Source organism: Maylandia zebra, linkage group LG17, assembly GCF_041146795.1.
Source record: "Maylandia zebra isolate NMK-2024a linkage group LG17, Mzebra_GT3a, whole genome shotgun sequence".
NCBI lineage: Eukaryota > Metazoa > Chordata > Actinopteri > Cichliformes > Cichlidae > Maylandia > Maylandia zebra.
The window spans coordinates 8,109,018-8,125,923 of NC_135183.1; the positions used below are offsets into that span (position 1 = coordinate 8,109,018).

The following is a 16,906-nucleotide window of genomic DNA, read 5'->3' on the forward strand; positions in this document are numbered from 1 at the left end:
ATATTGATTATACAGTTTATGTCACAGTAGTGTAATTAACACATCAATTTCTTCAAAGTCTCCAAAGTGACGTAGTTAGTTATATATTTAAAAAATATATAAGAAAACATTAGGTTAAAACTTCTTACACTTTCTTAATAGCATCCACGCTATTTGCTTTAAAACTACACTCTCCAGCCACTTTATTAGGTACACCTAATTAACACAAATTAGCCAGTCACATGGCAGCAACTGCTTGCATTCAGAAATGTTGAATGTGGGAAGAAAAGTAATTTTAGTGACATTGAATGTGGGAAAGTTCTCGGTACATTTCAGAAACTGCAAAGCAGGAAAGCATGGATCCATCTGGCCTTGTATCGATATTTCAGGATGATAGTGGTGTAATAGTGTGGAAGATATTTTTTCGTTGTACTTTGGGCCCATTAGTGCCAACTGAGCCTTGTTTAAACACCACAACCTACCTGAGTATTGTTGCTGACCATGTCCATCTCTTTACAACCACAGTGTAGCCAACTTCTAATGGATTCTTCCGGCAAGCTAACATGCCATGTCACAAAGCCCAGTTTAGGCTCAAATGGCCTCCGATGGCCCTGATTTTAATCCAGTAGAGCACGTTTTGGATGTGGTGTAACAGCATATTCACACTGTGCATGTGCAGCTGATAAATCTGCAGCAAATATGACATGCTATCATATCAACATGGACAAAGATCTTTGAGGAATGTTTCAAGCATTTTATTGAATCTATTTCACAAATAATTAAGGCAGGTGTAACTACTGAAGTGGCCGAGTATCTGCGGTAAAAAATAATACACAGACAAGCCGCCGCCAAACAGCATCGTGAGAAGCACTGACTGCCGGGTTTACACATAGAATAGGCAAACAGTAAATGTCAGCTGGCCTCATTACACCTGCACTGAGCATGACTGTGGATAAGGATGCATTGATTTTAATGGTCCAGTCCTTTTAGATAAACAGTCCTGCAGGATCTGCGACCTTTTTATCTGATTTCAGTGGCTTGCAAAAAGCTAGAACAGATAACACAGTGTACTCGCAATGTTCAAGATTACTCTCTCTATCGTCTGAATTCATCTGGTCTCACTGTGCTGGACATGTGTGTGTTTATAGCCAGATAAAGCTGCAGGTCTTATCTCTGAGCCTCCTGGTGTTCCTCTCACTGCTCTCTACACCTTCTTATTTTCACGTTCTCTCTTTAGTTTCCTCATCTCTTTCTTTTCATGCCGCTCTGCAGCTTCTCATCGCATCCAGTTGCTGTTGTGCTCGATGGCAGTTGAAGATCAAGCAGGAAATTGAAGTCCAATCACTGAAAACTCGCTCTTTGTTCCGTTTGAAAGGGCTGGCGTTAAAATGTCTTTATTTGTCAATAGATTGAGCGCAGCGAGCGAGTGGGTTTGCAATGATAAAGCTGAATGATGAGTCCTCACTCAAGGACTTTAATAACCATGGTTAGCCTACTTATGCCATTCAGCCTCAAGCTTTTTAAATGGAGTTGTGTAATGGAGCGATGTTGTCGCAGAATTACAAAGGATTCGGTCTAATTATATGGCTCTGGCTTGTTGTTTGAAAAGACCATGTGTGTGTGTGTGTGTGTGTGTGTGTGTGTGTGTGTGTGTGTGTGAGACAAAGCGAGCCGAGCCTCAGCCTGCTGTGAACTGGGTAACTGCTGGTTGGCGGGGGATCACTGTGATACCCATCTGCCATGTGAGTTTTACATCTGCCTGACAGTCATGTGAAGCTTTTAAACTAATGTGGGTCCTTCAACACCTGTGACCTAAAGTATAATTTCACATTTTTCTCTGCCTTGGAACAATCTTCACGTATCCAATATGTACAGTGGCTGTTCAACACGGTTGAATTAAAACACAAAACAAAAACAAAACATAAAGGTCTGAATAAAAGTTGAAAAAAACAGAATGGAAGGGGAAAAAAAACAAAACTCACAAAACACAGCTGATGGATTTTTAGGTAAGATGGAAAAGTTGTGGAAGTGACAGAAACCAAAACATGTAAAAGAATTTACTGAGACATACTTGAAAAGGATTCAGAAAAAGATGCAAGGTAATGTGGGCGATCGTGGCTCAAGAGTTGGGCGTTTGCCTTGTAATCGGAAGGTTGCCGGTTCGAACCCCGGCTTGGACAGTCTCGGTCGTTGTGTCCTTGGGCAAGACACTTCACCCGTTGCCTACTGGTGGTGGTCAGAGGGCCCGGTGGCGCCAGTGTCCGGCAGCCTCGCCTCTGTCAGTGCGCCCCAGGGTGGCTGTGGCTACAATGTAGCTTACCATCACCAGTGTGTGAATGTGTGCGTGAATGGGTGGATGACTGGATATGTAAAGCGCTTTGGGGTCCTTAGGGACTAGAAAAGCGCTATATAAATACAGGCCATTTACCATTTAATCACATAATTCATATAATATTGTAAACATTTGTTTGCTTTTAGCCGTTTTCTGTTTTGTCTCCCCAAAACACTTCTCTCGTTCTTCTTTGTGAACTTTTACTGCATTATTTTTTCTGTTCTTCTGTTGTTTTTGCAGCCTTTTTCTATTTGCTGCAGTTTCAGTGCATTTGAACTCACAGGGCCACCGTACACATGGCCTTTTACATTGGTGCAGTTTTTTTCTCCTATCCACAGCAGGAAAATCCACATTCCTTAATCTATGCAAAAATGTCAAAGTTTACGTGAAGTTAATATGTCTCACTTCACAAAAATGTGGTGCTAGTGTAAATGATATCGTTCTCTAAAGTCACTTATAATACGACTTCACCTGCAGTTTTGGTTTGGTTGGACGGGGACACTTAGTGTCAATACCCACATTAGTTTAATTTTACTGTAAGAGCAAACCTTTAGCAGTGTCCATGTCTGATCTGGCTCAGAGTCGGTCTATTTCAAAAGGATGTGGGCACTGATTCCTGTACTTGACCATGGACTCAAATCTGAGTACAGCAGTAGTTCATTCAAATTCAGTGTAAGAAAACAGCTCAAATAATCATTCAGCAATTTTAGATCACCGCGTTTATATTTTTTGGTAGACTACTTTGTTTTTGTCTCTCACAGGGTTGTCAGTCAGCCACACTCACATTTACACAAACTCAATTAAGAGTCAGGATGAGGAGAACGTTCAAACTTGACACCACACAGAGAGGCTCGAGCCAACAGAACGATTTGGTACGTGCAGATTAAAATACTTTGTATGCTGATTTTGAACTATGGTTTAGATTTAAAAGGATCAGCTCACTAATTTTGGACATCAAGATTATCTTATCTTATTATTAATGTTGTAAACCACTAACCAAATTATGAATAGATAACAAAATCTGATATTGTTTATGTTTTCACAAGTAAAAATAATGTTTTGTGTCCAGTATTTTTATAGAAAAACCATGAACCATACCACACACATCCTGTGTCTGGAAGACCCTATCTCTACCTTTAGGATTAGGCCCTTAAGCCCAGCATAACTAATGCAGCATAACTCTCTTAGTTATGCTGCAGTAGGTGTAGACTGCTTGGGGAATCCCATGATGCATTGAGTATTTCCTCTTTAGTCACCTTTCTAACTCACTATGTGTTAATAGACCTCTCTGCACTGAATCATAGTTATTATTCTCTGGCTCTCTTCCACAGCATGACTTTATCCTGTCTTCCTTCTCTCACCCCAATCGGTCACTGCAGATGGCCCCGCCCCTCCCTGAGCCTGGTTCTGCTGGAGGCTTCTTCCTGTTAAAAGGGAGTTTTTCCGTCCCACTGTCACCAAAGTGCTTGCTCTTAGGGTGTCATATGATTGTTGGAGTTTTCTCTGTATTTATTACTGTAGGGTCTACCTTACATTATGAAGCGCTGTTGTTGTGATTTGTCACTGTATAAATTAAACTGAATTAAATTGAACTACAGCATTTGAAGCCTAAGCTAGTGTCTAATAGAGGTGGGGGGAAAAATCGATACTGTGTAGTATCGTGATATTTTGTTTGCTAATAATGTATCAATACAGGGACAGCAGAAATCGATATTTTGTTGCAAAAAAAGTTTTTGTGCTCTGACTTCAGAGCATGTTGATCAGCTCCTTTTTCTGAGCAAGAATCCTGACATTCCTTCACTGTCCAAATGTGTTTAACTTTTTTTTTGGCAGCAATAAACATGACAGTTTACTTATTTTAATTTAAGACATGTTTTATTTTAATTAAGTTTAAAACTTTTTTATGTAATGTAAAATTATATTTTGTTTTAATTTACTTTCAAATTCTTCAGTTGCTGAATGGGCTGCATAGTTTTCATAAATTACATAGTTCAGAATAGCTATAATTGTACCAGATGGTTGCATTCAGTTAAGTTGGACTAGACTGTAATACAAACCGTTCAGTTTGTCAACAATAAAACTGACTGAAATGAGAGAAAGACTGAGTGCGAGACTTTGTTATTAGATAAAATGAATATTGATAAAGTTTACCTTTATGTACAGAATCTGAATATCGCAAAATATTTTAAAAAATTGCAATAATATTGTATCGTGCGTTAAGTATTGTGATAATATCGTATCGTGGGATGTATGGTGATTCCCACCTCTAGTGTCTAATGCCTTTCACTGGCTTTGCATTGATTTGAAGGTTGAGAAGGGCAAACATTTCAGAAATTACTCTGTTGAAAGTAAAGGTTGCTCACCCCTCTCTCTTTATCAGTTGATATCTTCCCTTCTTTCCATGGTCAGATGAGGGTGCTATGTGTATTTGCAGCATCTGTTATCATCTGGTACACTTGCATTATTTTTTCTGTAGCAAAAAACACCAATATGGACTTGCCTCACCATTTATGAGACTTTCACACAGTCCATCAAACGTTTTTGGTTTCAGCCTCAAAGGAATGCTAGTTTCTTTTCATGCTTGTTACTGTTAGCTAACTAAGCTTGATGATGAATTTGGACAGAGGAACTCTTGTCACCCCAGACTTGACTGAAGCTATTGAAGCTTAGTAGTTTCTGCTGATACTGTTCTCGCTTTTCCTCAGGTGGTTATTGGTGGGGATCAAAGTGTTGTTAGTTGTAGGAAGTGATCAAATTTTTTTGTCACATATTTTGTCATTCTTCTTGTCATGAATTGGGGCTTTGATGTGTCACACTGTATAAATTACCACCATTTGGTGGGATCAAGTCTGAGCAGGCTTGATTACTTTTGACAGCTTGCTTCTGTATTTATGAGGACCTACAGAGTGCCTACAGATAGAACAAGTCAGTAATTCATTAAAAATTATATTGCAGTAATAATGCATGATTGCTACAAAATCCCAAGACACACTAACGTGACTCAGCAAACCATTTGGTCACCACTGGTTTCTCATCCTCTGCAAGGCTGTGGAGGGCTCACTATGCATAAGATGAACAGTCCTCCTGTCTATGCAAGGCATGTAGGTGATATTTGTACAATGAAAAGCTCCTATATCTGATCCCACTGTGTTTAACACATTGTTTTTTGCACTTTGAGATTCAAATAGGCACATTTTTTCCTTCTGCACAGTATGAATAATTTTGCAGTAGGTGGATTGTGAAAATGTTTCTTTGTGCATTTATTTATTTCATTACTCATCAAAAGATGCAAAATCTGTCACTGTGAATGAGTGCAACTCACATTTTTTATCACGTAGTTTTTAGAATTTGTTTCCCACGTTTTATAGAAAACCCCACTCACGATTTTTTCACTATCGAAACACTTTGTATAACTAGTTTCTTATATCAGAGCCTGTCTTTTAGTACGCTAATCTGCCCATATACTGTTAATGATGCTATCAGACTGACAAGGTTCTACACAGAAGAACTCCATCAGGTAGCATAGCATAGCATCTTTATTTATAACGCACTTTACATCCAACAGTGTTGGCTAAAGTTCTACAAATCTAAAACAAAGAGAAAACAGTTTAAATTACATATAGAATATCTACAATTTAAAAATAATATAATTAATAAGAAACAGGTACAACAAACCTGTTAAAATCACGAGCTGCTGAACCTTAAAGGCCTCTAACATCATGTCTGTTCTCTCCTTTTCTCACCATTTCAGTGCAGTGTCTGGAAATGACCACTAAACGGAAGCTGATTGGCCGGCTGGTGCCGTGCCGTTGTTTCCGTGGTGAAGAGGAAGTGATCTCAGTGTTGGACTACTCCCACTGCAGCCTGCAGCAGGTCCCCAAGGAAATCTTCAGCTTTGAGAGAACTCTGGAGGAGCTCTACCTAGATGCCAACCAGATTGAGGAATTACCCAAGGTACCCCTGAGTCATATGTTAATTTTTTCCTGATATAACTCTTCTTCCTTTTATTGACCTCTTTTGGGGGGTTTACTAATCCTTATGCCTTTTTTAAAATTTCTTCTTCTACTATTAAGCTTCTACTACTAAACTAAAATCTGCTTTTTCTGACAGTTGATCAAATTCACAATTAATAGCTGTTCATCCACTGGTACCCTGAGTAACAATTAGGGATCACAAACTGCCTTTTCACTTCACCCACTCAGGTTTATTGAGCTAGTTCTGCACCTTTTTTGTACAGTTGTGTGTATGCAATGCTGACCATTAGTCATGTTGCTTTGTTTATGATTTTTTCGAATTTGGATTTCGGATGTGAAACACTGATGCTAACTTAAAATGCCCTCTCACTATTTTGTGGCGATACCCTTACTGGGCAATATTGATACATTAATATCCATGAGTTCACACTGGGAGCTGCACAGAAGCAGCCCACGTGGGGACTGCTGATGCAGAACGCCCTTCTAAAATTTCAAGGAGAATTACAGGTGCTGCTTATTAAAGGGCCATCACATTTTATGGATATCCTGGCCTGGTTTAAATGACAAAGATGTTGAATTAGATTTCTAAATATAGCCAGCATGAATGGAGACAGTCTAATAAGGATGTATGAGATGAGATGTGCGACCTCGCATTTAACTTGCACAAAAACATTCTGCTCAGTCTTGACAATGTATGTCTGTGCCAGCAATGCATATTAAGTCTCTGGCTCCAATGTGAGTGAGTTGGGCAGCTTCTACATGTGTGTGAGTGTTTAGAAGGCTCTGTTACAGTGGCCTGCTGTGACCTCTCCACTCAGAGCAGATCTGTCCATTTTAGAATATATATGCTGTGGCTTATGTGCTGTACTTTTTACTGAAGAGAATGTCCTAGAATTAATGAAGGTGACATATTGCCTGGTCAATAAAATAACAAAAATATATATGATCTTCAGAATTAAAATCACCTGCTTAAGATTGGGTCAGTTCTTCCCCCAACATGCCTCCAAAGTAGCTTTGGTATGTCTGGGCATGGACAAGGAAACCATAGATGTGTCACTTGACGTTGGTCTACAAGTGATGGCAGCAGAGTCTTTGGATCCTGAATAAGCCCAGATCTTTAATCAAGTTTGGATCTGGGAACAGTGCAGTTGTTAGCACTTTCACTACGTAGCAAGAAGTGGTTTTAGATGTGGTCAGGGTTATTTCTGTGTGGAGCCCGTGCTGCCGTAGTTTCTTTCTAGGTACCTCCCACAGCCCAAAAACTTGCACATTGATCTGCAGGAAAGAGGCTGCTGCCTCTTCAAATGTTTTGAGGGTTTTGCAACAATATACTACAGCTAGCTAGTACTTTTTAAAGTAGCATAGAACACATCACATCAAGAAGGTCCTGAGTAAATGTGGTTATCCCAGCTGGACTTTTGTCAAAGTTGGGAAGGCACCTATAGAAAGTTCCAGCTGATCCAGAAGAGAAGGACAACTGCTGCCTAAGCGAAAACCCTTAGTGACCCATACGTGTCAGGAGTATCGGAGCAGTTGAGACGCATTTTTTCTAAACACCGTGTCTCTGTGGCTTTTACACCCCAAAAAACGCTGAACCAAAAATTGGTCCACCCCAAGGATTGGGTCCCCTGACACAAACAGAGTAACATAGTGTACGCTGTTAAGTGCCAGGAGGACTGCCAGGATTTATACATCAGGGAAACCAAACAACCTCTGGCAAAGCGGATGGCACAACACAGAAGACCAAACTCGTCAGGTCAGGACTCTGCAGTCTATTTGGGGCAGGGATAGCTCAGTAGGTAAAGTGGTCGCCCCATGATCGGAAGGTCGGCGGTTCGAATCCACTTAACGGCTACCCTGAGGTACCCCTGAGCAAGGTACCGTCCCTACACACTGCTCCCCGGGCGCCTGCTTAGTGGGCTGCCCACTGCTTCACTGAGTGAATGGGTCAAATGCAGAGAAAAACAAGTAATTTCCCCATGGGGATCAATAAAGTATCCATTATTATTATTATTATTTACAACTACAGGCCAGTGGACACTCTTTCAATGATGAGGATGCACACATCCTGGACAGGGAGGAACACTGGTTTGAACGGGGCGTCAAGGAGGCCATTTACGTGAAAAGGGAAAGACTATCTCTGAATCGAGGAGGGGGCCTGAGGGTACATTTTTGCCATCTTACATGCTGTGATTGCAGCCATTCCTCAACTCTCTGTGAATGGTACTCATGGCCATTGATCTCACTGATCAATGGCCATGAGTACTGATCAATGATCAATAGTCTTTGATCAGTGGTTGTCCATCAATGGTCATGAGAATTTGCATCCCTGCAAGGGCAGGGATAGCTCAGTAGTAGGGTTGCCAACCGTCCCTTAAAAAACGGAATCGTCCCGTATTTAGAAACAAAAGTTCACGTCCCGTATTGAGCTAATAAGGGACGCACTTTATCCCGTAATACAGTGAGAATCAAAAGTAGTCTATAACTTTTAATGGAATTAACACTTTGTTTGAAAACATAATTCCCAGCCCCTCTCCTGCTTTGTGACCAATGCGCTGACAGCACACTTATGACAATTCGAGTATGACAAGTCAGATTATCGCTTATCTCATTGGTCGAGGAAAGGTCGCTTACGGAGAAAATACCGGCCAACAGGGAAACAAACGCCGACACTGCGGTGCAAGTCTCGGACAGCACACTGTGCCTCCATAAAATGAAGGTTATAACAGAAAATCTGTCGCTCTCTCTCTCTGTCTGTCTTTCACTCACACAGACACACCACCATCAACTTTGCTAAATTGCTAATGAAAAACATTAATAAGGCAGCTGTGATTGAGCAACAGTGTAAATCCAACTATTTTCACGGTTGTTGTGGTCGTGATAATTTTGTGATGCCACATCGAAAAGGCTCGGATGAGCTTTCCAAAGTTCTACAAGTTGTGCCTCCATCGCTTGTGTCCAGATCACACGCTGCACAGCCGTGCTGCTCCATCTTTTTCACCGACGTTTATGTGTTTGCGCGTGAGCAATGTGAGCCTCACGAGCGATTGATGATCGGGAGCTGGTTGTGAGGTGTTAATCGCTTCTCGTTACCCCACGTATACTACACAATGCACGATGAAGGCCAAAATCGGGCCGATCACCAAATCGGTCGCACGACTCAAAAATCGGCTCAAAATGGGCCAAAAAATCGCACAGTGTAAGCCCAGCATTAGAGCAGCAATGTTTGTTCGCTCAGAGAAAGAAAAAAAAGGCTGCAAAAGTACAGGGAGGAATGGGAAAAGGAAAACACCTGGCTGGAAAAGTGCACTATAAAGCGCACTGCACTGTGTGCTGGCGCACTTTTTCCATAGGCATGCTTCTAATGGTGGGCACATGAAGAACACGAGGGGCGTGAAAGCTCGGGGAACCCTTAACCAATTTCTTGTCCACCAGGCCACGGCAGAAGCAGATATGGTATGTAAACACTGGTTTGTTTTTTTAAACCCTCTGGTTAAGGTTAATATGGGCATGTGCAGTGAATATCAGCGCTATGTGGCCAGAAGTGTAATAATATAATTTATTTTGTGTAATAAACAACTGCAAGGATAAATGATTACAACAAATAGATGACTAATACATAAAAGTAATACATAGATGAATGATGATGATGAGTTATGATGCGTAATCATGGGAACAAGCGGGTTTACAAACAGGAGCAGCTGATTAGCATTAGAAAAGCTGAAATAATACCTCAGCTGAAGCCAATTGTACTAAATGCACTATATGTGCACTGTTACAAGAATATTTTTGTTCTATTGCTTTCTATTAATTTATATAATTTTAAGTTAAGCAGGACAGAGTTCTTTTAAAGAAAGATTTACTTATATTCTCAAAAGTTAAGCATGACAGGCTTCTGTTTAAGAAGGAGACCTGTTTTACTGTGTTAATGTTGTCATTTTGAGCTAAAAATAAATGGCTAAATGATCATTTGTTTCACATATGGTCATATCACAAAGAATATGCATCTGCTTAAATCAAGTTCAAGTCAAATGGTTAAAAAATAATTTCACACACAAAAAAAAAGCTACCACACTGGGAAGGGTGAAGACAACTGGGTTGCCCAGCCCTGGCCACGAGGTGTCCCTTATTTATTTTTCAGGGAGTTGGCAACCCTACTCAGTAGGTAGAGTGGTGGCCCCATGATCGGAAGGTCGGGGGTTCAACTCCACTGAACTGCTACCCTGAGGTACCCCTGAGCAAGGTACCGTCCCTACACACTGCTCCCCGGGCGCTGCATTGGTGGCTGCCCACTGCTTCACTGGGTGAATGGGTTAAATGCAGAGGAACTATTTCCCTATGGGGACTAACACATACACATTACATTACATTATGTTACATTACATATTAATGATCTGACCTCACAGTTATTGTGCAATGTACTGTTTATAAGACTGGGGAAACCTGCAATCAGCTTAGAGTGAAAAAGTCACATGGATGAGTGACGAAACATTTCTTGCATTGAAAACGCTTTGTCCAGATGAACAGAATCAACCTTTTGGGACCAGGGACCCACGTTTCCAAAAAGCCATTGCAAAATAATAAGATTATTAGTTTAATCCACTTTGTATGCTATTGGGTTTTTTTGGTGTGGCTAATTACTGTATATTCATGAGGGTCATGTTGCATAAAACTAAAAGTGCAAGTACTACACTAAGAACATTCAATGTTCAATTCTTCTATAAGTTTGGGAAGAAGTTTAGAGAGACTGTATTGTATATGAGACTACATTAATTCAGGGTATGCAAATTTGTCATTTTATCTTGACAATAGCTGTTAGCATATCTTCCTGAAAACCAGCCCATTCTTTTATGTCTTCTTTAATAGACATTTGTTTTTGGTCTATATCTTTTGATGTATTTGAGTTACCCTAATAAGTGATGTTGCGCTCAGAAGAGGACATTGTGGCCTTTCCAATGATATCTCATGTGTTCAGGTGGCCTCTTTTAGCTCCAAATAGGCAGGACATTGAAAGATATTTGTTTCCTTAGGTCTCGGGAGGATATAATAGCTTTTAATTAGCAACCAAAACCGCTAATATTGCAGTTGCTTTACTATTGTTATATTTAAGCAATGAAAATATTCCCACTTTGATGACATTCATATAAAAATAGCCATATTGGCAAGCAAGAGGATTATAACCCAGCTACTGTAGCTAGCACAATGTTTATTTTTTAAATTGATATTAGCTAAAACTTGAAATATTATTGCTCTACTGGCTTATTATCAGCTGCCTTATTGTTGCTATATAATAATCAGATACATTTATGAAGAGAAACACCTTTTGGCTTCATACCATAGTGAGTCTGTAGAAAAACTGTCAAGGTTAGCTTAGCTTGGTCATTGAGAGTAATACGCTTGCTGAGCCCATATACTTCACTATTTGGCCTAAAACTCTGGCCTTATCTCTGGATGTTAAATGCAGCCGTTATTGATTCTAGCAGGCAGCAAGAGTGATTGAAAGTTTTGTTAAAATGCAGGGAGTGAAGATTGAGTGAAGCTGTTTTACTATCTAGTTACGTTTTTTCTTAACCATTGTGTTGCTGCTCATTTAGAATCTGGTATACAAGAATCACCTTTTAGTTTTGACCATTTGCTTTGTTATAATTTTTACATGGGTATTTCTGAATTCCTAGAGCATTTATCGCATTTACATACCCCCAAATTCTTTCATTTTTGTATATATTTTCTTATTAGCATAATTTTTCTGTTTAGGAGCACATTTGTCTAGATGTCTTTTCCTTTCAATCTATAATGTGTTTTGTCCTGTGGGAAGACATTACATTTGCATTATTAATAGACAAGTGCTGCTAAAGTGGCCTAGCTTTTTGAAAAACATTAAGTGCCTCATGCCTCCAGGTGACGTTCTACACCCTGCCAAGATCATAATTCCTTTATCGTCCCTCTTTGTGTTCCCACAGCAACTCTTCAACTGCCAGGCCTTGAAGAAGCTGAGCATGCCAGATAACGACCTGTCCAACCTGCCCACCACCATCGCCAGCCTGGTGAACCTGAAAGAGCTAGACATCAGTAAAAACGGTATCCAGCCTAAACAACCCTGGTTTAAAATAACAGGACGAAACCTCATAATTGCAATACCGAAACTTCACAACGAAGAAGAAGAAACAAAACCAGGTGGTCCAGACTTTTGTGAAACTAAACATCATGTATGACTCTCTTCCTGTCAAACAGGAATCCAGGAGTTTCCAGACAATATAAAATGCTGTAAAGGCTTGTCTGTGGTGGAAGCCAGTGTCAACCCCATCACCAAGTAAGACACAAACTGTACACTCTGCACATTACTGCACAGCTGAACCTGTTACACATTACTTCAGTCTCTGGTTTGATGGCTGTCAACCTTAATGTTTACAAGCTAGGTTGAAAAATTGAACATTGTGCATCTAATTACTCCAAGCACGCAGCCTCTGGATAACAACCACGGTGAAAACGCTGACTGCATCATCATAAGAACAAACATCTCTAAGACGTTCACTTTGGCTTGGTTATATTTAGGAAGCAAATTTCAGTTGAAGAAAGGAAAGCGTGGTTCAAGTTTGTTTGATTGCAGCGTTTCACACTTTTACAGGTCACCCTGCTTTTACATATTCATATTTATGTAGCACCAGAGAGGCTGAATATTTTATAATAATTGGCTGCATCCATAAACCCTGTACAGCCATGCTCTTGTATTCATATCCCGTAGAATCAGTATTGGCCTGCAGAAGAAGATGTAAGTATTTCAGTAGAGCGCTGGTGTTGTTTATCATTATACTTTGAGCATCAGGTGTTACACTTGTAATTGCTGTTTTCTTATTGGTGTGTTAATGCCACGAAGCAAAACTAGAGTCAACCACACAGTATCCTGCAGGTTTCCCATGCTTTGTGTGTGTGTGTGTGTGTGTGTGTGTGTCACTGTGTGTGTGTGAGGGAGCGTGTGCACGCAGCAGATGAGTCATCCGCAGGCTAACAGCAGTTAGCTGTTTCTGCAGGGGTTGTTTTGGGAACTTTGTCCGTGTCTTGTTCCACTGAGGCCGTTCAAGGACGCACACCTTTTTCATCTTTCTTGTTTTGCACAATTTCTTTCTGTCTTTCTTTCCCAGACTCCCAGATGGTTTTACGCAGCTCCTGAATCTGACCCAGCTCTTTTTAAACGATGCCTTCCTGGAGTATCTGCCTGCTAACTTTGGGAGGTAAACTGACTGTTTCTGATAGCTTGTGATTAAGTACTTTGGTGAACAGAGTCTCTATTTTTGTGCACATACAGGTTCATTAGCCTTCACAGTTTGCTAATGAATTTGTTTCCAGTTAACCAGTTATCCATCTTTACCTCATCACTATACATTTTAGCATTTTATGCAGGTGATAGTGTGCTACTGTTTGCTAGAGCATATGAAAATCTATATGTTGCAGGTATTCTCTGAATGGATGAATACCAGTGGGTGTTGATCATATGTAATGCTTTCAGTGTCAAAATGGGTTTGGCACTGTTTTGTACCAAATTAAACGGGGCTTGTTTCTCTTATTTGACCTGATGTAACTTCCCAAGCATTAGCTGTTGCAGTCGATAGATTGTTATTGCATTGAATTAAGTTTCATGTGCCTTCTGGCTTTTCAGACTCTCCAAACTACGGATCCTGGAGCTGAGGGAGAACCACCTGAAAACAATGCCAAAGTGAGGCAAACTGCCATATGTGTTTTTGAGTGTGTGTGTGTGTCTGTGTGTGTGTGTGTGTGTGTGTGTGTGTGTGTGTGTGTGTGTGTGTGTGTGTGTGTGAGAGCGAGAGAGCGAGAGAAACATTTAGTCTCATGTGTTCCTGAGTGTGCGATTGCATTTCCAGATCCCCGGATAAAAACTGTATTTATCTCTGCAGCTGTTTTCAAATACTGACGAAGCCTGATATAACATCAGTGTGTCACTCATAACTGTTTTAAATGTTTGCGGTTTAATGTTATGTAGCTGACTTTATCCTCACCATCACCACAGAGGACAGCTCCACTACAAACTGCTTCTAGACTCAATAACCTTGTACAGCACTTGCAGATTAACAGTGATTTCAGTAACAGTGTCTTGTGAAAAGTGGTAATATTAATGCCAGTTACTCTACCAATGCAATTGCTAAACTTAATCACAAAAGCTAATGAAATTTGTGTTCAGTTGATTATGTCTTTGTTGTAAAAATGCGTCTTGGAAATATATCTTATATGACTGGAAAGCCTGCTAGTTTCCCCTTTAAAGGATCCACATTTGTAAGGAAAATGCATCTGTGGGTTAAAGAGCATAGTTCAATATGTGGGTTGTGCCTATGAAAAACTTGCCAAATGTTCTCTGCCTGTGCTAAACAGTAAATTCTGCTGTATACGTATGCTACATGCTAAAGTCACCGCAGTACAGGGGTTTGCATGGGCTCAAAACTTCTAACAAACTGAGTAAGTTTGTCAGAAGTCACAGCGTAAGAATTCACTGTGTCCAAATTCAGATGAAGTATTTAAAATTTTAAATGTGTGCTGTGAGGTCTTCGGTGCGTACAATTTTAAATTTATGTACAAAATGTCAAACCTGTACTAATCAGTGGATTCTTTCCTCTCAGGTCCATCCACAGACTGACACAGCTCGAGAGGCTGGATCTGGGTAGCAATGAATTTTCTGAAGTGGTGAGACCAGCTAACGCATGTTTTAGAAATGAAATTAGCAAATGTGGACATGGAAAATTAAGAGAAGCAGAAACATAAAAGGTTGAACTATACAGTGCTGTGCATGCAGTATGTTTAAGCTACTAAACAATAAAGTAACACAACCAAAAGTGTTATCTGTAAATGAACTGCAGAAAAGAAAGGCTGCACCTGTACATAATTAGTAGTCTCAATATAAATGCGAAGTCTAAATGTATAATTTATAGCGTGTGTTCAGTGAAAATGTCGGTTTTTCTTTGCGCATGTCAGCCGGAGGTGTTGGAACAGATCCACAATCTGAAGGAGCTATGGCTTGATAATAACTCTCTGCAGACTATACCAGGGGTGAGCAGAAGTTGGGACAAAAAGCTTCATGTGAGCATATACAGTTGAACATGTCTATGCTTTTTTCCGATTTCTGCTTATTCGTCTTTACTCTGTTCTTTTCTCCCCGCACAATAGTCAATAGGGAAGCTTCGTCAGTTGCGGTACTTGGACTTGGCTAAGAATCGTATCGAGACATTGGACGCGGACATTTCGGGCTGCGAGGCTTTGGAAGACCTGCTGCTATCCTCTAACATGCTGCAGCACCTTCCTGACTCTATAGGTATACACATATGGACACGCAAACGCACACAAAAACACTATGAGTCATTCAGAAAATGTTACCTACTTTATACTTTTACCAAACTGGTCATTCTGTTGTGCTTTTGTGGAGGCCAATTTAAGATTTGACAAGTAAAGCTAACATTGTTAGCTAAGTAGCATAAATGCTGAAAACAGAGAGAAACAGCTAGCCTAAATTCTGTCATTTTCCAAACATAAACAAAGACTCTGGGTAGCCTAATGACTTTAAAAGTAATGAAAGCAAATGGAAATTTGTTAGCTTCATTTTAAGTATATACCAGTAGGGCAGCAGCACATATTTAAATAAAATATTGGATATTTTAGCATATTTTTATTCAGCGATTATTATCCACACAGCGTTATTGCCACAGGCAAAAGGCAGAAAAGTCACCAGCAGCACTGAGGGTAGCTGGCTGTTAGAGGTGGGAATCACTAGGCACCCCATAATATATTATATCAATACTTTGATACTATAGTAACATTGTACAATATGCCAAGTATTGCAAAACCATACCTCAATTTATCATATTGTTTCAACTGTCATCAGAGTTAAACTTTGTCAACAAGACTAAATTTATCTCACTTTAGTTATTTTTTTGCCATAAAATGAGATTGTCAAGCATACCGACACGAAAACCTCCCAAACCCTACCGTAAGGCCACTGTTGGGGGTAACGTGTTAATCACATTACATTTTTCAGTATTGCTGTAGTTTATTACATTCAGTAATTACAATACAAATATGATTATATTGTTACTGTCGTGACAAAGGTTCTTCACTTATCTAAGCTTCAGGCGGATAGAAAGAAAAAAAGCCTCAAACAAACATGTTTTGTCTTCCTGTGCGTTTGAGCTACAATCAGCTGATTTCAGTTTGGTAGAGCTGATGTAGGGAAATCTGGAAAATCTCATGATGGTGGTGCATGCGATGAGCCCTCTTGTTCATAGTATTCCCAGAGTATTTTTATTTTATTTAATAAAATATTGACATTGCCATCCCTATATTAACACAATATTGCAAGCATATTGATACTACTAATAAATGCCACACATTATCACTGTGCTGTAGTTTGAATTCCTAGGTGTGTGTGACTGTGCTGACTGGGGTGTTTTTCCATTCATTGCCAAGAGGTTTGCTGAAAGAGAATTTGGAGCTAAATAGTGCCTTGTTTACCTGCAACCTAAGCATCAGAAACTGTTCAGTAAATTGGTCATTGTTTTCAGAGATATTTGCAGTTACGATAAGAAACGCTGGAAACATTAAACCCCAGTTGTTTTTGATTGTG

The 16,906-nt window shown here is 39.9% G+C and overlaps 1 protein-coding gene across 13 annotated transcripts in view; it reads left to right on the forward strand.

Moving 5' to 3' along the window:
* lrrc7 (leucine rich repeat containing 7) overlaps positions 1-16,906 on the forward strand; it is a 149,093-nt gene that overhangs the window by 84,703 nt on the left and 47,484 nt on the right. For 10 of the 13 annotated variants that reach the window (XM_076875655.1, XM_076875651.1, XM_076875657.1 and 7 more), the window contains 8 exons: positions 6,063-6,265; positions 12,246-12,363; positions 12,517-12,595; positions 13,425-13,514; positions 13,940-13,996; positions 14,913-14,976; positions 15,265-15,369; positions 15,457-15,601. In XM_076875655.1, the coding sequence (XP_076731770.1) occupies positions 6,077-6,265; positions 12,246-12,363; positions 12,517-12,595; positions 13,425-13,514; positions 13,940-13,996; positions 14,913-14,976; positions 15,265-15,369; positions 15,457-15,601 (847 nt within the window). In that variant the 5' untranslated portion in view covers positions 6,063-6,076. The remainder of the gene's footprint in view (positions 1-6,062; positions 6,266-12,245; positions 12,364-12,516; positions 12,596-13,424; positions 13,515-13,939; positions 13,997-14,912; positions 14,977-15,264; positions 15,370-15,456; positions 15,602-16,906) is intronic. The other 3 variants (XM_014408541.3, XM_014408543.3, XM_014408550.3) reach the window with 1 other exon arrangement.